This window comes from Pogona vitticeps, chromosome 4 (genome assembly GCF_051106095.1).
Source record: "Pogona vitticeps strain Pit_001003342236 chromosome 4, PviZW2.1, whole genome shotgun sequence".
In the NCBI taxonomy this organism is placed as follows: domain Eukaryota; kingdom Metazoa; phylum Chordata; class Lepidosauria; order Squamata; family Agamidae; genus Pogona; species Pogona vitticeps.
Genome location: NC_135786.1, coordinates 70630045 through 70656268, shown reverse-complemented (window position 1 = coordinate 70656268; position 26224 = coordinate 70630045). Strand labels below are relative to the sequence as shown.

The following is a 26224-nucleotide window of genomic DNA, read 5'->3' as shown; positions in this document are numbered from 1 at the left end:
CCTCTTTCTCTCATGCAGGAAGTGAAGCCCTTACTGCCAGCTATGACAAAAAGCCTGTCTGGCATGGATGGGCAGCTGTTTGTGGAGACCGTTGCTGAAATGGAAAAGCTTCTCACCAGCAGTGAAGAAGTGCATTCTATTCAGAACATCACCCTGTCTCTTCAAGAACTGTTCCATGATGTAAGACACCAACACAATACCAACTATCTGGTGGCAGTTTTGTAATCTCAGACATCTTCTCCCACTCAGATTCATGGATAAGGAGAAAGCCAGAGTAGTGTAATAGCTAGAGAACCGAAGTTGATTTGGGAAGCCCCTCAGCAGAAGAGCACAGGCTTGCCCAGACACACTGTTGCTCTGCCTAGCCCACTTCATCTGGTTGTTATGATGAAATGGTTGGGGAGGGAGATCCATGTAGATTCCCTTGAGCACTAAGGAAGATCAGGATATGTCATAAATAACCATTCTGCACATTGTTCTGTATTGTACAGCTCAGCAAGAAAGAACAGAGAAAGCCCAAGGTATTTTGATGCCTGAGACAGAAAGTCTAAATGATGTCAAATATAATAATAAATTAAGGCCAAAATCTAACAGTGTCCTTTGGTATTCACCACCAGAGGGAATCAGGAGTTTCTTCTCCACAGTGCCAGAAACCTGCTTTTTAAAAAAATCCCCCTCCACAGCAGGTTTTTAGGGGGACTTGAAGAGAGAGAGTGGGTTTGCCAACTCTGAGGGAAACACTGGAATCGAGTGAATGTACACTATTGGATGCTAGCATAAATAATTGAAATATCTTCTGTTTTTTCACTGTATCTGCAAATCTGTCTCAGCTTGCTGAACAGAGACGCCTAGCTAAAGATGCTACAATTACTTATAAGGCTGAAAACAAAATGGTCAGATGCAGTGTGTGCATATTGCTCTCCACTGTAGCTATCCATCCGGCTTTCTCTTCCGCTTACAGGAGAGAGAAGATGTGCGTGCCTCTGCCATTTATCTTTTTGGGAAAATGGTGAAACTGGCCAAGAAGAGCAACAAACCAATGACAAGGCAGCAAGTGTTAGAAAATGTGGTTCCACTGCTTCTGCATCTTCAAGAAGAGAACTGTGACATTGCCCAGGCAAGCTCCTATTAACGAATACTGTAGCTGTAATTTCAAAGGAATCATCAAGATACTTTCCAACAAGAGCATGAAAACAAAAGTCATAAATATTTTTTCCTTTGCCCATCTGTATACATAACTGGCCAAAATCCTCTTGTTTAATATAGGAAATTGCACAAGATTGGGCCCATTGAATCAATGGGAGGTGAGTGAGTTAACTCCTCCACAAATTTCATTGATTCAAATGGACCCACTCTAATTATGACTTACTTTAGCATACTAAAGCGCAGTTACAGTAGACCCATGCAAATCAATGGAATTTACAGAGGAGTTGACTCAACTAAATCCCCACTGGTTTAGTGGACCTACTGTATGTTGACTTACTACACTAAGGAGCAGGATTTTATTAGCAGAGTGTAGAAATTGATGCCTTGAAACCTCTAGCTATACAGCTGAGAAAAAAAATGCAGACAGGAACCTAAAGAGCAAATATTTATAATTACAAATCTCCCTCAAATATACCACCCCTTTTGTATAGTTTTAGTTAGATTTACCTGAACTGGCAATCTAGCCTCAATAGATTCAGTCGGAGACTGTGGTGTTAAGAATAGAAAATGTTTCTGTTTTACTTATAATTCTTCATATATATCAGAATAACAAACAAAATGTATTTACTGATTACATAGTTGGAGATCTTAACTGGTTAGCTTCATTATTTGACTAACTAATTACATAAACACTTCACTCAGACTCTAACTGCTGACTCCATAACTGTTAGAATCGAACAGTCACATAACACTGACATTGCTAATTGAATCAGAACCCTGATTGAGTAAAAAGGCAAGAAAAGGAATCCAAGATAGGGAGGGAACAATTGACTGCTACTGTGTGATTGACATTCAGCCCCTGTCAAGTCCCTCACATCCGAACCTCTAAAAGGCATAATACTGTATGCAGGTTGCTGAATTCCAACAGATTTTGGCCAACAGATGCTATATTTCTCAGAATGGATTCTTAGGAAAGATTCCAATGTTTTTTTCTTGTCTAGGAATAATTTGTCCATCTTTTCTTAGGTTATGCAACAGATGCATGGTGTTATATTTTGAATAACGCAAAATATATGTTGTGTCCTCATGTCTTGCAGAAAAGTAAATATGCTGTAGCTCAGTGGTTCTTAACGTGGGCGATAATGCCCCCCAGGGGGCGATTTCATTTTTCAGGGGGGCGGTAGAACGAAAAGGGGCAGCGTGGGGGCGCTGGAGCAGAAGGGGGTGGTAGGGGGCACTGGAGCAAGCCAAACCTGTGAGGATGGCTGCAGCCTTTTTACAGTGTGCATGAATATATACTTTCCTCCAATTTTAATTTAGTTTCAGATTTTTGTCTTGAAATTTTTAGTTCCTACGTTTGTTTTTATGCCCTTTTTATATTTCTTTTTGCGTCTTAAAATTCACTTGCAACTAAATCATTAAATGTTACTTTTTGGGGGGTATTTCATTTTCTTGGAATTTAATTTTGTTTTCAGGGGTCATTGGATTTAAGTGTCTTAAATAAATAAATAAATAAATAAATAAATAAATAAATAAATAAATAAATAAATAAATAAATAAATAAATAAATAAATAAATAAATAAATAAATAAATAAGTATGTATGTATGTATGTATGTATGTGTGTGTGTGTATATATATATATATGTATATAATCACCGCAGGGAGGGGGGCGATGATAACTTCCTCAATGGCTCAAGGGGGCGTTTCTTTCAAAAAGGTTAAGAACAACTGCTGTAGATGAATCCTTCCATTTCCTGGGATGGAAACCTCCAAAGCATGTTGTCAGTGGGAAAGCTTGGCATCAGCATGAGGAGGTTCTGGATGAAACCTGCCAGTATCTTGTATGTTATCAGCATGTTATTTGGTAGCACAAATTATTCTCAGGTCTATGACAAGAAAAAGACATAAATCTAGCTAGAATTGTGACCCTGAAAGTTATGTATACATTTTAAATGTTGATTTTTCAGAGGAATCTGTACTTTGTTTAATCTTCCTTAAAATAGTCCTCTGAGATGCACCAGCGCAATGTACGTATGTACGTATCACAAATGTGGACCTGAGGTATCTAATGTCTCTTGGTAAGTTAATGATGATGTGAAATTTGAATGACAAGTGTCCTCGCTCAAGATGCAGGACTGTACAGCCTCCCAGATATTACTGGACTGCGAATCTCATCACTCCTTGCCAGGACTACTAGTGGTAAGGGATGCTGAGTGTTGCAGGCCAAGGTCATCTGAGGACTATAGGCTGCTCACACTGACTCCTAGTTTATAAGTGATTATCTTCATAAACCGTTTAGCTTGATTTATGTGCCAATTTCTCATCTCTTTTGAGTGAAGCCACTTAGACATGTCTTGTGTTTTCAGGTGCAGACACAACAGGGAAATCTCCAGAGGTTCCTGTACCAGGCCATTTTCTACACTGAGAGCCCACTTCTTGGTATAAAAAGAGCTGCCATCATGTTCCTTAGTAAATGAAAATGAGTGGTCCTGCTGAACTGGACTTCCAGTAGAGGTTTTCATGGTTGTTGTTTTTTTGCACACATCTGTCTGGGTGGAGTTTAGTAGGTTTCTTCCCCAGCAACTACAAAATCAATATGGACACATTTTTCAAATAAGTTTGGCATAAAGTCCTTTGTGTACTGTCATCAGCAGGAAATTTCTACAAGCTAAAAACCTTTATCAGGCCCTTTTTGCCAAGCAACAGCTGTAGGGCATGGATGGAAAGTGGACAACCCTAAAGGCATTAGCAGATGCCCTTCCAGTCAGCCCTCATTGTTCTCTATACAGTGGTGCATCGCTTAACGGGTGCCCCATTTAACGACGAAATCGCATAGCAATTAACTTTTTGCGATCGCTTTGCGATGTTCCCTATAGGGAAAAATCGCTTTGGGATGATCGGTACCCTGTTTCAATTACCGATCATCACAAAGCAATGATTTTTTAAACAGCTGATTGACAGTTCCAAAATGGCCGCCGGGTAAAAAAAATGGCCGCCTGCTGTTTTCTGGGACAGATTCCTCGCTTGCCGGGCAGCGAAAATGGCCGCCGTATGGAGGATTTTCACTTAAAGGTGAGTCTGAAGCCCATAGCAACACATTGAAGGGGTTTCAATGCATTCCTATGGGCTTTTTAATATCCCATAGCGACGAAATCGCTTTGCAGCGATTTTTGCTGCACTGATTATCGTCGCTATGTGAGGCACCACTGTATTATGTGATGTGTAGCACTGATGGGATTTGCATTGGGAGAGCCACATGTTTCTCATCTCTGGTCTAGACATGTAAGACTGCAATCCTAACTTGTGTCCTCGGGTGTTTAACCAAAATCATTGGACTTATTTTGATCCACCCCACTCGCATGCAACGAACCCTGTATGCGTATTTTATTGTATTTATTTTGCAGCTTCTTCTGCTGTATGCCAATAAAGGTTTATTATTATTATTTTGATGTACTGGTTGGTGTATGGGATGATTATGTATACTGCTACTATACAATGACTCAAATTACAGATCTTTATGTGACAACTGCAGGTTTCCTGGTACTTCATATGGACAGCATGGTGGAGAAAGTAGATTTGGATATGATACTTCCAAGTAAGTAAAGAGAAGAGAAGTAAGATAATGCAGTAAGATTTAGGTACTATTTAACCGAGTTTGTATAAGCTGTTTTTTTCTGAATTAATTTGCAAGTAGATGAAGTTATTTTAAAGTATGCAGTTAACACTGTTATGAGGGTTATTTATTTCAGCCTGGGTAGGGGATTGTGTTGTTTTGACCTAGACCATCCTACAATTAAAGTCTCCCAATAAAAATGTTAGTAGAGGGTTAATGGTTTTTAAAAGAAATTCTAGGAAACTATCATCTGCTATTGGCAGCAAAAACATTTTGTGGCATTTTAAAAAGTAACAAATTTTATTACATGATAAAGTTTCACAAATACTGTCTACTACTTCATCAGATATGTGAAGTGTTACTCATGTTGCAATTCATGGCACATGCTTTGGTGGGTGGATAGTAAGCAATGTGAACAGTGGAAACTGAAATGCAAACAATATTGGCAGAAATTATTAGTTTAACAGCCACTTCTAGCAAAATTGGAGTTGGATAGTAGCACAAACACCCTTGCCTTGATGAGCAACACATGTCAAGGGATCAAAATGCCTTTTCCCCTACTGATGTCACAAGAGTTGTATTGGCTTTCTCTCCAGCTAGACTCCCAAAACATTTACAGTAGATCAAAATAATCAAAACTAGATTGAAAACTTTTTTAAAAAACCAATTACTGTAAAAGCAGTCTTCAGATCTAGGAGTTCACAAAAAATCAGTTTAAAAATCCAACAAAATCCTAAAGAACGAAAGATATTTGGAACAGTACAGTTTTAGTTGGCTGTCAGAATTTCAGCAGAGATGGGGTCAGCTTAGGTTCCTTTGGGAGAGAGTTAAACAGATGTGGTGTCCCTAAAGTCCTCACTTATGTACCTACCACATACTTCACAAAGCCTCTGTTGAGGATCTCAGATTTTGGGTGCACAGAAAGAGGCCCCAAACCATTTAAGGCTTATAGATCAAAACTAACACCTTGAACTGAGTTTAGAAACAAAAGGGAAGCTTCCTCTTTTATGCTCAGCTGTTTCCCCTTGTCAAGAAGCCTTTCACTTCCTGACTATTATTTTAACACCTGAAAAGAGACTGCTTTAGGCTGACAGATTGTTATGTCAATTCAGTGCTGGATCACCTGACAATTTTTTAAAGGGAGAATTCCATGGATAAAATGGAGGGGATGGGAGGAAGGCACTGTTAATTGCATGGGAAGCATTAATGCAGATGATAATTACAGATATTTTGGGTGCAGTGTGATAACTACGCCTAGTGCAATGGGGTTAACAAATCATTTCCAGTGTGAACAACAACAGAGGATCCCGCAGCAGAAACTGCGAGGAGCTTGGGATAAAAAACTCCAAATGAACCAAAAACAACCTCCCTATGTATTTTAGATTAGATCAGGCATCCTTCAGTATCAAGAGACTAGGGTAATGTGCTCTGAATAGAGGACTTGGTACAACATCTAGTGTGGCTGAGAATGCCAATTCAAGAGTGACAACCCTTTCCATACTGAAGACAAATGCAATCTGTCCCCTGTCCAGCTCCCTGATTTTGCTAGTTTCGGGACTGCCTCTTTGCCTCAGCCTGCTGAACATGTGTCTCTTCAAATTGGGAGAGGCCATGCTGCACCGCCTGTCTCCAGGCTGAAAACTCAGATGTCACAGTTTCCCATCTGTTGAGGTCCATTCCTAAGGCCTTCAGATCCTGTTTGCAGATATATTTGTATCGCAGCTGTGATCTCCCTCTGGGGCAATTTCCCTGCACTAATTCTCCATACAGGAGATCTTTTGGAATCCAACCATCAGCCATTCTCATGACATGCCCAAGCCAACGTAGATGTCGCTGTTTCAGTAATGCATACATGCTAAAAATTCCAGCTCGTTCTAGGACTACTCTATATGGAACTTTGTCCTGCCAGGTGATACCAAAAATGCATTGGAGACAATGCATATGGAACGCGTTCAGCTTCCCCTCCTGCTGTGCACAAAGGGTCCAGGACTCACTGCAGTACAGGAGTGTGCTCAGGACACATGCTGTATAGACATGGATCTTGGCATATGCCATCAGCTGCTTATTAAGCCGTATTCTTTTTGTGAGTCTAGACAACAATGTACCTGCTTTGTCAATGCATTTATCCAGCTCGACATCTAGGGAAAGAGTGTCAGAGATCGTTGAGTCAAGGTAACTACAAAGCCCTGTGTAGTTACACTCTCAGTATCCTATCTTTCCACTACACCCATCCCTAACAATAACTTCCATAAATGAGAAGAAACCCTTACTTTTCCCAAACCATGTAACCAAGTTGCTGGATCACAATGCTAAGACTTTCTGACCATTTGCCATCCTGTCTGGAACTTCTGAGAGGTGAAGTCCAGGGAACCCAACTTAGGGTCTCACTGAACTAAATTGCAATGTAAAGAAAATAAATAAATCCATTCAGTGTTCTAATTATGATATTTAAATTTTTAGAAGGATATGTACCATCGCCACTTGCCCTTTCCTGTGTAATGCTGAAGGTTTAATGTGAAAGGATATTTTCTTTAAATTGGCTTTGTCCTGAATGACAGATCCTTTGAATGCTAAATATTCTCATTAATTTTCAGCTCTTGAAAGCCTGATGCATGATCCTGATGCAACTGTCTGCATAGCTGCAGCTCATGCCCACGATCGTGTTTTTGCCGTTCTCTCCAGAGGGAAGAACAGGGGTGACATTGCCACTGAAAAGCCTACAAAGTTTTCTAGATCCTCCAATGATCTTCGTGGCAGCTCCTCCAGTCTTTTTCGTGTCATTAGTCTCTGGAGATCTGTCAACAGGAATTAGTATCAAGCTAATGACTGCCTGACATACACCTTTCCATAAGAACAAAGTGGCTGCTAATATCGTTTTCCTTACTCTCAGCTTCACCAAGAACAACATGGAAAAGAGGCCAAAAAATCCATCATTGCTTTAACAATGTCTTGGTTAATAAATTTCACCAGTTCCCTCAGATTCCAGCTTGTCAGGCATTAATTTGCAAATAACTTTTTTTAATACCACAAATCAAGGCATATAGGAGCCATTTCTTAACCTCTGTACAACAATCATGTAATTCTTTAAAATGCCGATAGGCAGACATGCAGACTTACAGTGTAAGAGCAGATCTCCTACTGCCCATCAGATCTTTTGTCTTTTTCGAAATTTAGCTTAGTATTTACATTGGTACAACAGACACAGTGGAAAAGCTTCCAACATTTTTTTATTTAAAAACATTTTTTATTTAAAAAATGTACAAACAAAATAAAGTTCAACATAGGTCATCAAAAATGGTCAGCACCTCTAGAAGTAGGCGGTACTGCCCTTATCCAACATATTTAAGCATCTGTATATGGCTCATTGAGATTTATGTGCAATATTCATCAAGAACATTTTTTAAATGGTCATGTTGACAGCATGGGGGTGGGGAAGGGAATTGCTGTATTTTGCTTATTCCTAGCGACAGGTAGCATATATCATCTCCAGCAGCTAATGTGAAATACATGTAGTCACAAATATTGTAGTTCTACACTTGCATTGGGCATGGATGATCAGAGGTGAATGTGTGTATTAACCCTTTTGAAAAGCATGCAGTTGCTGTGTCAGCCAATATTGAAAGTTCTCTCTCTGTTGATCTTTGTGGAGCTAATTCTGTTCTTGGAGCTCACAACTCAGTACTGCAGTTAAAATGCATATATGAAGCTGGCTGAAGGTAATGAATGCTTTTAATTTCCAGCCACTTCTGAAACAACCTGTCCGTGCAGCTATGCTGTGTAAGGTTGATGACATCATCAGCTACAGCAATTTTTCAAAAATAAAAAAAATCTAAATTGCTCTGTGAAGGCCCTCTGACTCCCATTGGATCTCTTTCATTACTGGGGTCCGCAGGACAGTAGAAAGCTTTTATATTCCAAAAAATGCTGCTGTCAGTTTAACTTTACTATCAGCTGCAGTGTCTGGAAGAAGAAGACTTTCTCCTATCTTGTGGCCCTCAATGGCTTCCCTATGAGAAAAGGGATTCCATGGGAGCCTGGGTATTTCTGGCAGTGGAAACTGGAATTTTTTAAATTGCCGACTACGTTGTCAGCCTTACTGGTGTAACTTACAAAACAGGATTTCAGCCATTCCAGACAAGCAAGGCTCATGAGCCATCCATAAATGATCAGCATTGCAACTGCTGTGGTGAGCCCCAGCAATCATTTGTGCTTACAGCTGAACTCTGAGCAAGAACAGACAGTATCATAAACGTTTTTATTGCTTTGATTTGCAATTGATGGGGGGGGGGAGATGAGAACCAGAGATCCTTTTCTTCAACAGTGCTGTAACAAAAACAAACAAAAAAAGGCTCTCTCTAAAGGAGGAAACGCACCCACCACGGTGCTGATCCTTAAGTGTGCCTGGGTTTCAACCCTTTATGTTCTCTTGGAACCCAGAGGGGGGGAAAAACCTCACGGTTTGAGGTGCCCCACCTTCTCCTTGATTGTGCCTCGCGTCCCACCAGGAACGGCTGGAGGAAGGCTGCTCCCAGGAAACAGAAGACGGGGGAGGGAGGCCATACAAACCCAATCATCCATCCTCTGGCAGCATCGACCCCCCGCCCGCATCGCAGCAAAGCTACGACTGGATCACAGAAACGAGCCCCGGTGGCGAGGAAGAGAGCGGCCCTTTTCTGAAACACAGCCGCGCAAAGTTGGGGCGCGCGATTCAAGGTCGGAATTAGGAACGTAAAGGTATCGAAGACAGGCAAGGACAACCCCGCTGCGCGCCGGAGGGCAAGGGTGGATCTCTAGACTGCGACCCATGGGAGCCTCCGCCCTTTGAGGGACCCCCTTGGTGGTGGAGCAGGGCAGCCTCTCCCCGCTCGTTACTAGCGGGAGGGAACGAGCGAGGGAGGGAGGGGGGACCTCCCGTGGCCGCCGCCGCCTTGCATCCTCCAAGAGCCGCCTCCGGAAGGGCGGAGCGGAGTTGCTGAGGCCGCTGGGGCGGGAAGGGAACTTGGCATGGCGGAGGCTGAGAGCGAGGAGGAGGCGAGCATGGACGCTTTCCTGGACAAATTCCGCGGTCCCGAGCGTTACGCGGGCGGCTTCAGTCCGACGAACTGGGAACAGGTGCCGGGGGAAGGGAAGCGCCCGATGGGAGCCCGGCAGGCGAGGGGGTCGGTCGGGAAACGTGGCGGGGCCGCAGGATGCCGCCCCGGGAGGAGGAGGCGGTGGGGCGGTGATCGTTTGGCAGCTGGAAGAGAGCATGTGTCGTCGTCGTGATGATGACTCTGCTTAGTGAGAGCTTTCAGGGCAAAGCACTGGAAAGGTCGCGGTTTCTTTCCTTTACTTCGCATGGATCCCACCCTTCCTTCATAGAGTCATGGCCTCGTCTGTCCTGGCAGACAGCCCAGGGCGGAAAGGAGGACGAGCCTAAAGTCACCTGTCAAGGTTTTTCAGACTGAAGAAGTGGGCTTGTCCACGAAAGCTCACAATTGAAATATAGCAGTTAGTCTTTAGGGCGCCACAACATTTTGGTCTTTTATTTTATTTTATTGGTCTAACATTTTAGCACTGATTAACAGGGCTAGCTCTTCTAAAAACTGTCAGATTTTATGGCTTAGTGGGAACCAGAACCTGTCTCCTGAAAACCTTCTCTAGCCAAGATACTGAACAGCCACTATAAAATTACATTTACTTGTAATTCTAAGCCCCTCATCCTTCCACAGGTTGCAGTATGAGGTTGAGAATGCTAATGCGAATGCTAATAATAATGCTAATGCTAATGCTAATGCTAATGCTAATGCTAATGCTAATAATAATAATGCTAATGCTAATAATAATGCTAATAATAATAATAATGCTAATAATAATGCTAATAATAATGCTAATAATGCTAATGCTAATGCTAATGCTAATGCTAATAATAATGCTAATAATGCTAATAATAATAATAATAATAATAATAATAATAATAATAATAATAATAATAATAATAATAATAATAATAATAATAATAATAATAATAATAATAATAATAGTGCACCATCAAGTCAATTCTGACTTATAGTGGCCATTTTCAGGATTTTCCAGGTAGAAGATACTTAGAAGTGGTTTACCATTCTCTTCTTCTGGCGGTGCCCTGGGACTGCGCAGCTTGCCTAAGGCTACACAGGCTGGCTCTACTGGCAGGAGACACAGTGGGGAATCAAACTCCCAACCTCTGGCTCCGCAGCCAGATACCTAAACCACTGAGCTATCCAGACAGCTCTATAAACACTACTACATAATCTGGGGCAAACTTTCAGTTGCAAGGCACATGAAGTACAGTAAAGGTGAGAGTCCTGCATCTCAGTTTGCAGAGTGCTAGAAAAGCAATTGTTTTGCTTTGCTACAATAGTAGAGTTGCTGTAAGTAAAGGTACAAGGGATTTAAGAGGGATTACTTGCTCTGACAGTTAATTCAGAAATTAATTGTTTTGGCAAATGAGTAAGTGAAGGCTCTTCGAAAAACACAGCTGTCCTGTTAAGTGATTTCATATAGAAGATATTTTTCCAACATCATTGTAGCTTTGAATTTTCTTTTCTTCTGCCCTTGGTAATGGATTGCCTGTACTTCTTGACAGGAATTTGACCAGATTCCAATGTTCATGAAGAAAGCTCCCTCTGAAATAGACCCTAAGCAGAATCCTGACTTGGCATGCATCCAGTCTATTATTTTCGATGAAGAAAAAACTCTTGAAGGTAGTGTTTGTACTTTTTCCTTCACTTTTACAGCTCATATAATACGTTGCTTTCATCAGCACTTTCTCTAGAACTCTTAAGACTATTATTGTGTGGCTTTTATGGTAATTTGGCATCTTTAGGTAGTCACTGGGTTTAAAAGGAGTGCCGAAATAGATGCCCAAATAAGTTACTTAAAGATTGTCTTTCTAAGTGTGATGTGTAATTTTGTGGTGTTGTTTTTCACCAGAGCAAGCCAAGACCTACAAGAATGAAGGCAATGATTATTTTAAGGAGAAAGATTATAAGAAGGCTGTGATATCTTATACAGAAGGTCTGAAAAAGAAATGTGGTGATCTGGAGTTGAATGCTATGCTTTATACGAACAGAGCTGCAGCCCAGTTTTACTTGGGTAATGTATAATATTCAAAGCACCCTGATAATTAAATCATAATCACTTGTCAGGAAGGATAAATGATTTTAAATATAGTTTGTTGGTGAAGTAGATAGCTGTGTTTCAGCAACCTGAAAAGAATGTCAGAACATCACAAACTGTACTGAATTTTTGCACTAAGAAATACTTTTTAAAAAACCTGACCCATCTTTCCTAAAATATTAACTCAAATAGTTTTGGCATTTCCATATTACAGCTAAAATCCTGTTGTGTAAGTTATATCCGCAGATGGCCGATGACATCACTGGCAGAGAGATTTTCAGCTGTTAAAGACTTCCTCTTTCTGTTCTGCAGCTTGTCCAACTCACTGCATGGAAGGAGAAAGCCTTTTCTTACTAAACATCACCACTACTGGATGACATTACTCACAGAGAGATATTTTGGTAGACTTGCTGCTTCCTTCTTACAGGTACCACCGCTTCCATGCAATGAAATGGATTACTTGCAAATTGGACAAGCTGCAAGACTGAAGAAGGAAAACTCTTAATTACTGAAAGTCTGTTCTAATGTATTACCTAACACAACAGGATTTTGGCCTATGGCTGTAATAGTATTTTCTCTTTTAATTGCCCTTTGTTTAATTAATATTGTTAATTTTGAGTAGAACACTTCTTGCAGTAACTAGATTCAGTTTTTCTTGGGGAGGTAACCTCTCTATATAGACAAAAGCTTTTAAACTCAGTATAGTTATCCAAGTTTCACACAGTATGTTTTGTTTAGGCAACTATCGTTCTGCTCTCAATGATGCTGTTGCAGCAAGAAAATTAAAACCCAGCCACCTCAAAGCAATAATAAGAGGTAAGACCATTTCTGTTTGTTCTTTTCCAACAGCAGCATTATCAGAGTAGCTTCCAAATAATTAAGGAAACGGTTGTCATACTATTTTGCAACACTGACAGCAGTAGATATTTTATACCTGTTTAACTGTATAAAACACGGTGTTGCAAGACAGTATTTCCAACGTGACATGAAAAAGTAACTTAATGTACACTTGCATTAAAAGGAAGGAAGATGACATAGGAGGAGCAAGCCATCTTGAAGTGAAGTTATTTGCAATAAATTATATGCAAGAATGAGACTGTAATGCAGGCCTCTGTAACTTTCAGATTAGTTTTTTAATGACTGTATGGAAGTGTTTGACCCATAATTTCATTCCTTGCAATTGCACTTAAGTCCTAGAAATCTTAGCCATCAGTAAATGTGAAAGTTTGTTTCTTCTTCTTCTTGATATTATTAAACTAATAACCATGTGCCATCAAGTCAATTCTGACTTATAGTGACTCTTTTCAGGGTTAGAGAATACTCAGGTAGAGAATAATCAGAACTGGTTTATCATTCACTTCTTCTGGGCACACCCTGGGACTGTGCAGCTTGCCCAAGGCTACATAGGCTAGCTTTTCTTACAGGAGGCTCAGTGGGGAGTTTAACTCCCAACTTCTGCCTCCACAGCCAGAAACCTAAGCTACTGAGCTGTCCAACCAGATTTGATGTTCTTAAAGACTATTGTTAAATGTTACATCGTTTACTGCAGGTATGTGTATAAAATACTTTTCCAGGAGCACTTTGCCATTTGGAACTCAGACATTTCTCTGAAACCATGACATGGTGTGACGAGGGACTCAAAGTCGATCCAAAGGAAAAGAAGCTTCTGGAAATAAGAACAAAAGCCGACAGACTAAAGGTCAGAATGAGTGAGAAACACTGGAAACCAAATCATGAGATGGTAAACTAAGGTTGACCTAAAATAAGCCTTCTTGTCATGGTTACAAGGTAGATTTATCTGTCTTTCAGCGTACTGAAGAGCGGGATTTAAGAAAAGCAAAATTGCAGGAGAAAAGGGAACAATCTCGGAAGGATGCTTTGCTCGAAGCTATCAAGGTAGCTTTCTCTTCTGAAACAAAATTTTTATGTGAAACTTTATATATGTGAAGTTATATTTTACACCCTTGCTTCAAGCTGGTCTTTTATCTGTCTAATGTAGGATCGGAATATCAAATTATCTCTGGCAGCCGCAGAAGATGACACTGGGATAGCAGCAGGCCTTGCAGAAATGTCTTTAGATGCGCTTAACCCAGATGGTGCTGTTGGTGCCAAAGTCTGTCTAGACGAGAATGGCAGTCTTACGTGGCCAGTGTTGTTCCTGTACCCTGAACATGGGCAAAGTGACTTCATCTCTGCTTTTCATGAAGACTCCAGGTTAATTTTTAAAACATAATGCAAATCTTAAGCGACATCATAGTTCATCTGTCATGTTTTCCAGTACTTCAGCCTTTACTCTGCCCGTAGTGGAAAAAAGGGTCCATGTCTACCAACTTAATCTTCTGAACACATCCTAGAGTAGCGCTGCATGGAGACTTTAGGAAGAATACTAGGAAAGTAGTTCTTAGAAGAGCAGAGCTGTCCTACTGTTTCTGGACTGCATGAAGCCTCTTCCAAACCCTACGTTCTGCTGGATGTGGGGAAAAGAGCATTTTCCATTTGGGGGAGCTTTTCCAGTGTAGGTTTTTTCTTTTCTTTCCAAAATGTGTTTTTTCCACCCCATTGAAAAGAATAGAAGGAATAAAAGGCTGCCAGCTCTCTTCTGAAGCCATCCGTAAAGCGAGGACTCTAGATCCAGATCCACCTTTTTTGCCTCTGGAAGAACAGCATAGACATTCCTCCTAACTAAAGGCCTTCCGTGAGGCATAGGGGGCATTCCTCTTAGTTCCTGTAGTCTCTGGGACCAATTTCTAGGGATGCCAAGACTGTGGTATTGATCTCAAATAGAAACTAGTAGGTACATGAGCTTTCACTGAGTGTGTCATCGAAGACACTGACTGCCAGCCTGTTACAGAGTTACATTGCTCTGAGTTACAAAGATGTCAGCCCATCATCAATTCAGCTCTAGTAGTAGTAGAAGTGGAACTGTTGTGCACTGCTCGGGATTAGGTGAATAACAGTAAATGAATCTTCTGTTTCAGATTTGTTGACCATTTAACATGTATGTTTGAAGAGCTGCCACCTTGGGATGTAGAAAGAAAATATATTCCCACTGCACTAGAGGTAGGAAAGTGCCTCCTATTTGTTAAAAATGTGTATGTTAAGAAATGGCTTTACTAATTTATAAAATGGGTAGGACACTTTTCAGAGTAATATAGTATGGAAATTAGAGTTCGTTTATATGCATTTGCATTTATAACGTTTATAGTTTTCTGTGTTGTCTGGCGACCTTCTCTTGTTTAGCCTAGACAAAGACCCAGAATAGGCATATGTCAAATCTCATGGCTAGAATCATATTAAGAAAAACTGCGTAAGTGCAGTCATATACAGTTGTTTCCCTTCCAGCAGGCCCGCATTGCACAGACAGTTTCCCAGCCATGGCCAAAGCCAGACACACCAATAAGATCTCACTGAAGCCGGCTCAAATCCAACCCAGCTAAATAGCAAGGACCAACCAAGGCAGATGAAAGGCTTTGTATGTCTCCTCACTAAATGAATGCTTGCTGATACTTCAGTTGCTTGATATATATCTTGCCAGTATTTAAAGGTAGTGTTGCTTCTGTGTTAAGGTTGTTTATTTCTTTCATGAAATTGCACAGCTTTATTTTGAAGATGAAGAAAGAGGAGAGATACAGCAGATAAGAAGAGAGGCCACATTGTTACAAGCAATGCAGCACCAAAGGTGAGAAGCTAAACCACAGCTTGCACAGTGTTTATTCTGAATATGCTATTCATCTAAAAATTACAAGTATGCAATATTCACTGAACTGGATTCACTCTTCCAAAAAATTAGTGATGTATATAAAAGCCACCAAGTGTTTGCCATTCACGAGGTCCTGCTATTAACAAACAGTATCATTCCTCCAATGTGTTTATTATCTTACATATGCAGTTACTCAAAAGTAAAGAAAGTAAAGCCTATATGTTGTCTACCTAGGCTAGAAGCTGCATCACAGCCTACCCATTTCACTACAGGTGTTTATCGTTGTGGGAGGGGGGGTGCTAGCTCACATTTCCTTAAAATATGGCAAAGCAGACTCAGGCACTGTGCAAAATACCACACCACCCTAGTATGTTGAGCTTTAGTTGTAGATAAGAAGCCCAGTGTTGCTGTAGTTTGAACCCACCTGAGACATCTCTTCGTACTGAGCTGAATGATTAGCTTACAGTAACAGTTGGTACATCTTATTTATCTGTTGTACCTTTCTCTTATGTTGCTGAGCAGGCTGAGAATATAACCTATAAAATTAAAATTGTGTTTTCTGGTTGTGACATGAACAGAGTAGGAGTTATGGTGAATATTACACATCCAGACAAACAAGTAACTTCTCTTAAAACATTGGATATGTCGGGACAGCGTAAAGTACAGCTCAATTTTTATGTCTTTATTTTTTGCAGGTACTTTGTAAAATGTGGGACTCCTACTTTTTTAGTTTTAGTAAAGGACTCTCCTTTCTTGAAAAACTATTTTCTTGGGAAAAAGGTTCATCGGCTGAAGGGAACAAACATGAATTCTTAACTGCAAGAAATGACAAACACAGTAGGAATAGCATTTAAAAGACAGCCTTCTTCAGATTTGCGAAGTGGAAAAGACTGGAAAACTTCCGACGTATATAGTTCTTCCCACCATAATCAAGCTGACAGCTTACTTGAACTCAGTTCTACAAGTTCTAGCATATATGAAATTCTGCAAACAAAGGAAAGACTTGATGTATCTGTAGAAACAGCAGGCATGTTTTTATTCAAATTTTATCTTGTGTTACAGAATCACTTGGGTGGGTATTCTTTCTTAAATACACTCTTTTTATGAGTAAAAGAATAGAACATAAATGGCCATACGTTATTCACCTTATTCTTTACAACATGAAACAGAGGTTGCGGAACAGAAGCAAATTTTTGAAAATCAAGTTTATTCTGAAATTACCCAAATTGCTATTAAAAACCATTTCTTCAGGGTTCCTGTGTGTGTTATGTGCCACCAACTTATAGCAACCCTGATACCGCCTTCAAGGTAAGCATTACAGTGGTGCCCTGCTTGACGACGAAATTGCTTGACGACAAGTTTTTTGTGATCGCTATAGCGATTGCAAAAAGATGGTTCCTATGGTTTTTTTATTTATTTATTTTTGCTTTGCGTCAATTAGGTGCCTGCTTCGCGAACCATTTGTTCGCAAAACGATGTTTTTTCCGGCTCCGCAAAATGGCTTCCCTCCCTTCGCAAAATGGCTGTTTTCCGGACAGAAGCTTCGGAAGACAGCGATTTTAAACAACTGATCGATAGTCCTCTATGGGCAATCTTTTCTGGACGATGAGGTATTTCCCCATTGGAACGCATTAACCGGTTTTCAATGCATTCCTTTTTTTTTTTTTTTTTGGCTTGACGATTTCACTTAACAGCAAATTTCCTGGAACGGATTATCGTTGTCAAGCTGGGCACCACTGTATATTTAAGGAATCATTTTACAAATTCCACACCCTCCATAAGTTTCCATGACCAAGAAAGGATTTGAAACTAGGTCTCCTGAGTTCTAGTTCACCATTCCTATCCACTAAACCAGTGGTTCTTAACGTGGGCAATAATGCCCCCCCAGGGGGCGATTTCATTTTTCAGGGGGGCGGTAGAACAAAAAGGGGCGGTGTGGGAGCGAAAGAACAGAAGGGGGGCGGTAGGGGGGCACTGGAGTGAGCCAAACCTGTGAAGGCAACTGCAGCCGCAGTGCTGGCAGTAGATCTGGTGCTGCTGCTGCTGCCGCCAGATGATCCAGCTCTTTCTACCTGCCACGTCTCGCCTTTCTCCTTTAGGGGAGCACTGAGTGTGGATCAGGTGGAAGGAAAGGGTCTCTTGGGTCCTCATCCTCACCCCGTGAAGCGCTGCCTCGCACCCGGGTGGGGAGGGAGACTAGGTAGGTAGGTAGGTAGGTAGGTAGGTAGGTAGGTAGGTAGGTAGGTAGGTAGGTAGGTAGGTAGGTAAGATATCATCACCTCAGGGAGGGGGGCAATGATAACTTCCTCAATGGCTCAAGAGGGCGTTTCTTTCAAAAAGGTTAAGAACCACTGCACTAAACAACACCAGGTATCCTTTAGAGTCTTACTCTTTAGGACATCAAATTGAATTTTGCTCAAGAGAAACAGATTCTTAGTCTGAAAATTTAGTTTATTCTGAAATTACCTTAGTTGCTATACAAAATTTCTGTCTTCAGGGCTTCTACTTGCAGACACCCAAGGAGAAATGAGCTTTTATTTACTCTATGTGAATTGTAGGGAACACCTCATATTTGCATCCTGAGCAGTAGTTCTGCTTAATGAAGGTTTCTCATTTGTAGGGTCCTCTAGTTGCCTGCTCTCCTGCTATTAGCATCCAACAGATTTATATAGATCAATAGACTGCCTGCCTGCTCACAGTACCAGAGATTAAAGCAGCTAGCTATAGTTTATTTGCAATCTTGTGTTTTTGAACAAAGGAATGTCGAGTTCATTGTTGAGAGCTTTACATTTTCACTGGCTTGTTGCTGTGTGAAGATCAAATGAATGTATTGAGGGACTACTCCCATTGCTTTTCAAACCCATATAGACGTATGTTGAATTTTTATTTCTGGAAAGGGCACATTGTTCACATCTGCCCAACTGCTTAACTTAGCAACCGTAGCACATTCTTCTTAGCTTCTCTTAACTTACTACTACTAACCTAACAAAGTATTTTGCAAAGTAGTTGTTTTGGGTGTAACAGAATGCCACTGTATATATGATGATGTTCAACCTGATTTCATTTTAGAGTAAAGTCAAAATATCAAATGTTCATCTTCCATGCATATGCAAATGGCATCCGTCCATAAGTGTTATAAGCTTGTTTTTTAAAATGTTCTACATGATGAGAGTATTTTAGACTCTTATCACTTTTCTAGCATTTATTTTCCTAATACATTTTTTAATGATGATCCTTAGCCTATCCTGCCTGAGCTCCACCAGAAATGTCTACACTACATTCGCAGGAGCCAGAAATTTTGCAAAGCATAAATAGTGAAATACCCTTAATAAAATGAGCGCCAGCAGCCAGGCCAGGGCTGTTGTGAAGCCCCAAGATGTTACATTGAGTGAAGTCTTTATTTCCTCTTTCCTCTGAATACGTCACATTGAACTTTCTGAGTAAAATAGGTGCAGGTTTACAGTGAAAAAGCATAAAACATCTTTGCTATAGCTTGATGCCGCACTCTTCCTCACAAGTCATAGTGGGGCAATTTAATCATACATTTATTTAAAATTTGCTAAGACCACCAGCGATAATCAGAAAATTCTTATTACTTATCCCTGGATCGCATACAATTGGCTAGATACAGGGGTGGGAGGTGACTTAAACCAGAGCTTGATAGCTGAGATCCTCCTGGTGCCTTTAGGTTGCAACTGGGTGGTAACTTTCAACCAAAAATACTCTGGAGGGCCAGTTACTCATCCTTATTTTTTAAAAATATCTGCCACTAACTGGACTGCTGCCATCTTAAAATCTTAATAGTCCCTTGGAAGCCCAAAGAGGACAGATAAATGAAGTGATAAAACATTTGGCATGACAAATATCAAAACTTATTTCATTCCTAGAAAAGATATGCATTGAATATTTTTTTTAAAAAAAACCCTGATTGTTAATCAAGTATTTCAGTTTACCTCAGCCTTTTACAAATGTCTGACCAAGTCGTCTGTTCAGTACAAGAAACAAAAGTCTTACTAGTCAACTGGAACCTTAAAGGTCTGTGGGAAGCAAAGGAGTTTGTCACTTGTCAGCACCACGATGTTTTAGAGGTTCTGTACTATATCACTGGAACTGTGGTGACTCAAGAGCTTCTGTGCAGGAGTGCCCTCTTGCAGCCTAGTTCTCTTCAGGAACTCATGCCCCCAGACCAACTAGGGCCTTTGCTTGGGTTCAGAGTGTGGAAAGGTGAGCAGCCATATAGTAGAGGCTCAAGCCGTTGCATGCGATGCAGCAAAGGTTGCAAAGGGAAGAGAAGCCATGGTATATGCTCAGTCTACTTGTTAGTGCCTTATAACTAGCATCCAGGTGGCCCAGCCGTACAAGGGACCTGTTTGAGAACACCCTAACATCCCCTCCTAAGCCATAGCTTTGCTCAATCAGGTGCATTTCAGCCATAATGTCCGACGTCACTTGCCCAAACCAATGAGCATTTAAAGCAGCAATTGTGACACAAATGAAGAAGACCGTAATCTGGAAAAGACAAGAGGGTTATCCTGGGCACTTCTATTGTTAGCCAGTATAAAGTTGTGATTCACGTACCACAAATTGTCAAAAATTTCTTCACTCTTAATCCTATTCAGATTGTTGACTGGCACAAGCACCAGATCCAACTAGGAAAGGGCTGAAGAGTCCAGCAGTGCAGGCAAGCTGTAATGCTAGAGCAATGGTGGGCCTCTTCAGTGGATTTGGGAACAAATTCCAGTCCTTCCAGACCTTGCCATGGGCCACATAAGGTCCCAAAATGGCTAGTACAAGACATTTTTCAAAGAAAACGTCTGGATGTACACTTCTGGTTTTGATGGGGGAGGGTCTTTGGGCACCACCACAAGATCCTTTATCCTAAAACATGCAGCTGGATGTTTCTGGAAGCAGAATAGGTGCTGCCCCCATTTTCTTCTTCTCCATTTTTCATGGGGGCTCTGCCTAACTTTGGGGCTTATGCAAATGCCCATAGAAGGGTGCAAATTGCATGCAGACCACTTTTTGCCCACTTCTGGCTTAGCAGCTGGATTCTGCTGCTCTCCTTTCAAATCAGGATTCACACTGGGTATACAGTATTTCAATGAGGAATAGCCCATCTGAGAAGAAAACTTACTAAAGCTCAATCCCTTTATTGCCCTGACACCTCTGCAGATGTATGGATCAGAAATGGGACATGTTACAATAGCAAGGTCAGGAGAAACACTGGCTGGAGTACTGTGAACAAATATAGTTTCTGACAGTACCATTTCCCGTCCTTGGTCTGGATCCTATATCATATAAGCACTGGTATTTGGGAAGCCCCTGAATGTTCTTTGACTAAGACCCAGACATCGATGGTTCCTCATATAATCAGTTCTTTAGAACAGTGGCCCCCCAACCTTTTCTGAATCGCGAACTGTTGGGGGTGGCAGGGGTCCATGCGTGGGTGGGCAGGGCACCTGTGCGGGGGGTGGGGTGAGGTGGGCACACACAGGGTTGTGTATGTGCATGTGTGCATGCGGGATGTGTGTGTAAGTGCAGGGCGGGGGAAGAGATCTGTCTCCGCAGCCCGGTCCTGCCAAGGCCATGGCCTGGTACTGGGCCACATAACCAGGGTTGGAGGCCTCAGCTTTAGAAACTTTAGAATGGCAGACTAACAACTTGATTTATAAATGTCTTAATACATAGTTGTTGCTGTTACTATTATAATACATATTTTTAAAAGAACTTGCTTACCTGTGTGGTTTCTTCCTCATTGAGAAGCTCACTGGGGTGGCACGTAGCAAAGATAGTCAGGTTAACAAAAGCACACACAGACCCAATGTGAAAGTAATAGGGGAAGAGGAAACTCTGAATGAATCCAAACATATGTTGTGAGAGGTGGCTGCTCATCACAAAACCTGCAAAGGAAAAGGGCCAGTTAAACATATCCTCATCCAATATACACGCTTAAAATCTTTAAATAGACAAATTGTGAAATGTTTTATTCTGGATGCAAAAATAAACAAAATATATGTAGGTTTAGCTTGGAGGTCTGCAGATTTGTGTTTTTGAACCAAAAACAAAATCTTCACACCTCCAGCTTCGGCTCTTTTTTATTTTTTTAATTGTTTATTAAGAGAAACTTTCCACATTTCTGTGTCCTTCCCTTTAACACGAATAAATCTCCCTTGCCCTCTCCCTGGTAGCCCAAAACAGTTTCACAAAACCAAACTTTTCAGCTATCTGTGATCCACAGTGTTATCCCTATTTGCTAAAGCCAAGTGACTTTTTCTTCTCTGGCGCCCCAACTGTAGCACGCTCTCCCTGTGGAGACCCAACTGGCAACAAGATTAACTGCACTTTGCCACCAAATTTGTTCACCCAAACTTTGGGGGCTTAGCAGCCATGTTATGGTTCTAGACTTTAGGAGTGTGTGTTCGGTTTTATTCTGTCTAAATTAAACTGGATTAATTTAAATTATTTTAAAGTGGCTAATACAGCCTGTATCCTAGCCCAAGATTGCTGGATACAGAGTTGCATAGAACTGTTTTAACAAACAGGTTAACAAATGCCCATGCTTACAGCCAACCCATTGGTTTTCCCCTCTGCAGACATGAAAATGCTTGTGGTTTCAGTATGCCATAAGCAGTTTCATTTCTGCCACATCCCATTTCTTCAAGTATGTTCAATGTCTCCCCAAACACCCTAATTAAATAAAAGTACTATAATTCATTTGGGTTTTGACCCTCAGTATAAGACAGATCGAACCTACTGGAAATGAAAGTAACCCAGATCTGCATTCCCCAAAAAGTGGAAAGAAAAACTAGGTGGAGCACTTTCACAAAGGTTGAGGGATCGGCATCGGCAGGCATGATACTTCACATGGACAGTCACTTGTGGTGCCCTCAGCTTGGAAGCCTCTCTTATTTCACCTGTCCAGAGACACCAAGATGCAACATAAAATCATTTCAGTCAATTATAGTTCTCAGTGCACTGAAGAACAGTTACCCCCAAACTGATATTTGATTGCGATGATGAGGATGTCAACATCAACAGTCTCCTTTTCTTAAAGACATGCATTTAAAATCTTCTGAGTAGATTGATAAGATAGTTTTGTCAATTTACCACATGCCATCATAAAGCTGGGTGCAACATTTGGAACCATTAAGTTCAATGATACTTCGGCCACTGATGGCCATGGGATGCATTCTTAGGACTTGGATAACTTTGCAGCATTTCCCTCATAGTCGTCACGTTAAAATGTAGAGCAGCTTTTCTATTGCTTCAAGCGGGCACTCAGCCCTAGTCAACGCCTACCAAAGGAAGCAAGGTTATCACTATCCCACTGTACAGGAATCAAGGACAGCTTTACATGCCACACATGGTGGATAAAAATCAATGAATTAAAAACAAAACCCAAATAGATTTAAATCACAATTTAAATCAAGAAAATCATTTTTAAAAATTTAAATCAGGATTTAAATCAAATCCACCATTTACATGCCATAAAATTCATCAAATGCATGGAACTCAACCTTTCTTCCCATAGCAGCTTGTCCAGTCCCTTGAAAAATGCTAGGAAAATACTAGAGTGAAGGGGGATGAGATTTAGTGGCACTGGAAGATCCTTAAAAAACAGGTAGATGCCTTGAGAGAGGGATGACTTTCCAGTACTGGAAGGCAGATCCAGCTACATATAATGTTAATTAAAAAGGACTGCTGTTCCTATATACCAGTAATGCAGTAACATTTTTGTCCTATAATGACATGGGCAAGGATTACCTTACCACTGCCCAGTCAGTCGCCATGGCCAAGTAGATATTTGAACCCAGGTCTCTGAAGTCAGTCCCACATTCTATCACACCACATTGGTTCTCAATCAATTAATAATGTATGTAATTAGACACATCAGGGTCTTTCCTCCATGTATAAACATGGATTCAAAAAGAAGAAGAAACACTGCTACACCCCTTAGGGGTGCAGCCCTTCATGCACTTACCTGAGAAGGTGCTTCGCTGAGTTTAAGAGATTTTTCTGCCAAGGCCTGCCTAGACCCCTTAATCTCTTTAGGGCAGGTGTGCCCTGTCTGAGAGTTATCCATGCGCAAAGGGGTGTGTCCAAAAAAAAAACTTTCAAAAGGGCTCGCTGACGAGCACTTAAGAAATTCGAATCATGAGCTCCCCTGCCTGCAGAAGGGAACACGTTTCCCATTTCCGCATTTTTTTCCCCAGCACATCAACCCAGAGCGATGCCCCCGCCCACCCACCAACTCCAAGCATAGGACGGAATGGCACGAGAATTCACCATCCCTCAGCAAAGCAGTCCAGATGCCAACGAGGGAAAACCAGATTCGAACGACAGGCTAAAAAGTAAAATGAAATAAATATTCAGAAAGCAACACCCACCATGTACTACCTTAATCCAGGCTATGAGCCATAAACCCTAAACGGAGTACACGCAAAGACCGCGTTTTCTTGCTGCCCCACAGACGCTTTAATTAATACTTTCTGGGGCGGGCAGCAGAGGCAGGAAGGCGGAATCAAAGAGGAAGAAGGGCGGACGGGCGAGTGAGCGATCGAGCCGCCGGCCCTCGTGTCGGTTCCAAAAAGCCCGACAACCCCCAAGCCGAGGAAGGTGGCGCGTCGCGAACTATCCGGCCCGGGTCGGAGAAGTTCCTCCAACGGCTTTTTGCACACGTGCTTTCCTTGGGGGGGAAGCCTTCAGCGCCTATCCGCGCTACGCCGTCGTGGGGAAGGGGGCAGAAAGCAGCGCGGGTGTGGGGGGCGGCGACGGCGGCATGCAATCCAGGCGCTGCGCCCCGTCGCAGCCTCCCCTGTGGAAGCCCGGGAGCTCGTTACGCGAAGGGAGGCGGGAGTCGAAGCGCGGCTGCCGCTGAGCCTCCCCTCCACGCGGTGCATCCCAGCGCCTGTGCCCTCTCTCTCACCCACCCACCCCCGCCGCTCAGCCCATGTGGCCGGCCCCTCAGGCCCTTCTCTGGCCGGGACGGGGGCGCCCCTCCTTTCCTTGGCCGCCTGCGCTGGGCGAGCCACGGGAGAGGCTGCAGGCGCGGCCGTCCCGCCGGAGACCCTCAAGTTCGCCCTGAGGCGAGGCGGGGCGGGGGGGGGTGTCGGTTTGAGAGTCTGGGCCCCCGACCCGTCCTTCCCCTTTGCCCCAGTTAACTTTCCCTGAACCCGGCGGGCTTTGTGTCCGTCCTCGGTCGGCGTTTGGCGACTGCCTCCCGCCGAGTTGGAAGCTTTTGAAAAGACAGCCCTGAGGGCTGGTGAGGGACGCCCCGCTCCACCCCGCCAAGGGAAGACGTCGGGTCGCTGGTGGCTCTCAATGAGGGCACGGAAGGCATCGCTTCCTGGACGAAACGTTCTGTGTAGCTCCGTGGGTCGCCAGACTTTAAGCCTACCCGACCTTACTGGCTCGGTCTGACAAAAACTAGCTTTTCCGCCCCGGGGTTTAATTTACTTGGCCGAATGGAGGGCGACACCGTCAGGCGAAGCAGCCGGCTGCTTGCTGTTTAGCGGGCCAGATCGCTTGGACCGAGGTTTGCATTTGGGGGGGTGGGGTGGGGGCGCGATGGAGAAATGGACGCGGAGTCTTGTGTATCTGCGCAAGGGAGTGCGAGTGGGAGTCGACGGTAATTTTGTGGCGGGTGGGTGTGCCAATAAAATAAAATACACAATAGGTGCTTGGGCGAATGTAAATCATGCAGATAGAATCACCAAAAAAAAAAAAAAAATCCGTTTGGGAAAGTTACGTATTTGGACTACAGCTCCCGGAATTCCCCCACTAGGACGGTTTGTGATGCGGTAGGAGCTCTTGCCCGGAAAAGCGGCTCATGCAATAACAGTCATTTCAAGATGCAAAAGGTATTGGTCTAAGTCGATATGATTTTAAGAGAATGATGAGGGGGGCACAGCGTGTTTTCTGTGCAACATTTCGTTGAAGGCTGGGGAAGGTTTTGCTGTCAAACAGAACCAACAGTACAGTAAAAGCCCCTACGGAGGGGGAGGAATCGGTCCCAAGCCTTCGCAGATGCTGAGAAACCCAAATGCTGTACAGCCAATGCTATAAATCGCATGGTCTCTGGCTCCCTCTGGTGGCCAGTTCTGGTCTTCTCTAGAAATGTATCTATCTAGCATTTTTCTTTTAATATTTTAAATATTTTCAGATGGTGGATAAGGGATTCAGCAGATACTAATCCAGCAGATAAGGGAGTCCTACTGTAGTAACTTTGACACTCCTGGGCAAATGACACGATCTACCACCTACTCAGCCCTGTGACATGGATGTGACACACACCTCAATTAAAAAGAGCAGAATGTGGTCTTCTTCCCCCAAGAAAGTGCTTCTGGTTTCCATGAAAGCAGAGCAGATAAAGCATGGGAAGCATTGTCATTTATTTTCCTAATGCTGGCCAGTAGATTCACCTCTAGATGTAGGCACCCTCTGAATTTTGTTACCCTGGGGCAAAGTGCCAGTTGCCCTGCCCTGTTTGCAGCCATGCTGTCACCTCCTATGATAGTTTCTAATAATCAGTGCTGGGGGTAGAGTGGAGGAGTAAAACCCTGTTCTGATAGCTACTAGCTGCACTTGAGCCACAGTTTGGGGGTGAAGAGAACCTGTTCCCAA

General features: G+C 42.4%; 3 protein-coding genes across 6 annotated transcripts in view; 2 read left to right on the top strand and 1 right to left on the bottom strand.

The window, feature by feature from the left end:
• Window positions 1-7977, top strand: part of MROH7 (maestro heat like repeat family member 7) — a 33471-nt gene extending 25494 nt beyond the window's left edge. Inside the window, 6 exon segments of the mRNA XM_078393059.1 lie at window positions 19-180; window positions 962-1140; window positions 2872-2989; window positions 3515-3617; window positions 4681-4743; window positions 7356-7977. Of these exon segments, the coding sequence (XP_078249185.1) occupies window positions 19-180; window positions 962-1140; window positions 2872-2989; window positions 3515-3617; window positions 4681-4743; window positions 7356-7573 (843 nt within the window). The 3' untranslated portion in view covers window positions 7574-7977.
• Window positions 7978-9709: 1732 nt separating this feature from the next.
• On the top strand, window positions 9710-18694 carry TTC4 (tetratricopeptide repeat domain 4). 4 transcript variants are annotated; one of them, XM_078392905.1, is made up of 11 exons: window positions 9716-9873; window positions 11369-11486; window positions 11716-11877; window positions 12640-12717; window positions 13476-13600; window positions 13711-13797; window positions 13901-14115; window positions 14880-14961; window positions 15498-15580; window positions 16297-17809; window positions 17866-18694. In XM_078392905.1, the coding sequence occupies exons 1-10, from the start codon at window positions 9766-9768 to the stop codon at window positions 16415-16417; spliced, it is 1179 nt and encodes a 392-aa protein (XP_078249031.1). In that variant the 5' UTR covers window positions 9716-9765; the 3' UTR covers window positions 16418-17809; window positions 17866-18694. The 4 variants fall into 4 exon arrangements, with proteins under 4 accessions (XP_072853760.2, XP_078249031.1, XP_078249032.1 ...); XM_078392906.1 differs by having other exon boundaries at window positions 16297-17813; XM_078392907.1 differs by having other exon boundaries at window positions 16297-17821.
• On the bottom strand, window positions 16634-23993 carry LOC110082262 (transmembrane protein 205-like). Its single transcript, XM_078392910.1, has 4 exons — window positions 23989-23993; window positions 22420-22515; window positions 21338-21501; window positions 16634-20110 (listed from the first exon to the last, which is right to left on the bottom strand). Exons 3-4 carry the CDS (start codon window positions 21491-21493, stop codon window positions 19811-19813), a joined length of 456 nt encoding a protein of 151 aa, XP_078249036.1. The 5' UTR covers window positions 21494-21501; window positions 22420-22515; window positions 23989-23993; the 3' UTR covers window positions 16634-19810.
• Window positions 23994-26224: the final 2231 nt, after the last annotated feature.

What these genes read in the sequence shown, in the direction of transcription:
- TTC4 (XM_078392905.1), top strand. Translation starts at nt 9,766, where the DNA reads ATGGCGGAGGCTGAGAGCGAGGAGGAGGCGAGCATGGACGCTTTCCTG. An exon ending in CTTTGCTCGAAGCTATCAAG is followed by an intron (nt 13,798 to 13,900) that starts GTAGCTTTCTCT and finishes TGTCTAATGTAG; the next exon opens with GATCGGAATATCAAATTATC. An exon ending in ATATTCCCACTGCACTAGAG is followed by an intron (nt 14,962 to 15,497) that starts GTAGGAAAGTGC and finishes GAAATTGCACAG; the next exon opens with CTTTATTTTGAAGATGAAGA.
- LOC110082262 (XM_078392910.1), bottom strand. Translation starts at nt 21,493, where the DNA reads ATGAGCAGCCACCTCTCACAACATATGTTTGGATTCATTCAGAGTTTC. An exon ending in ATGAGGAAGAAACCACACAG is followed by an intron (nt 20,111 to 21,337) that starts GTAAGCAAGTTC and finishes TGTCTTTTCCAG; the next exon opens with ATTACGGTCTTCTTCATTTG.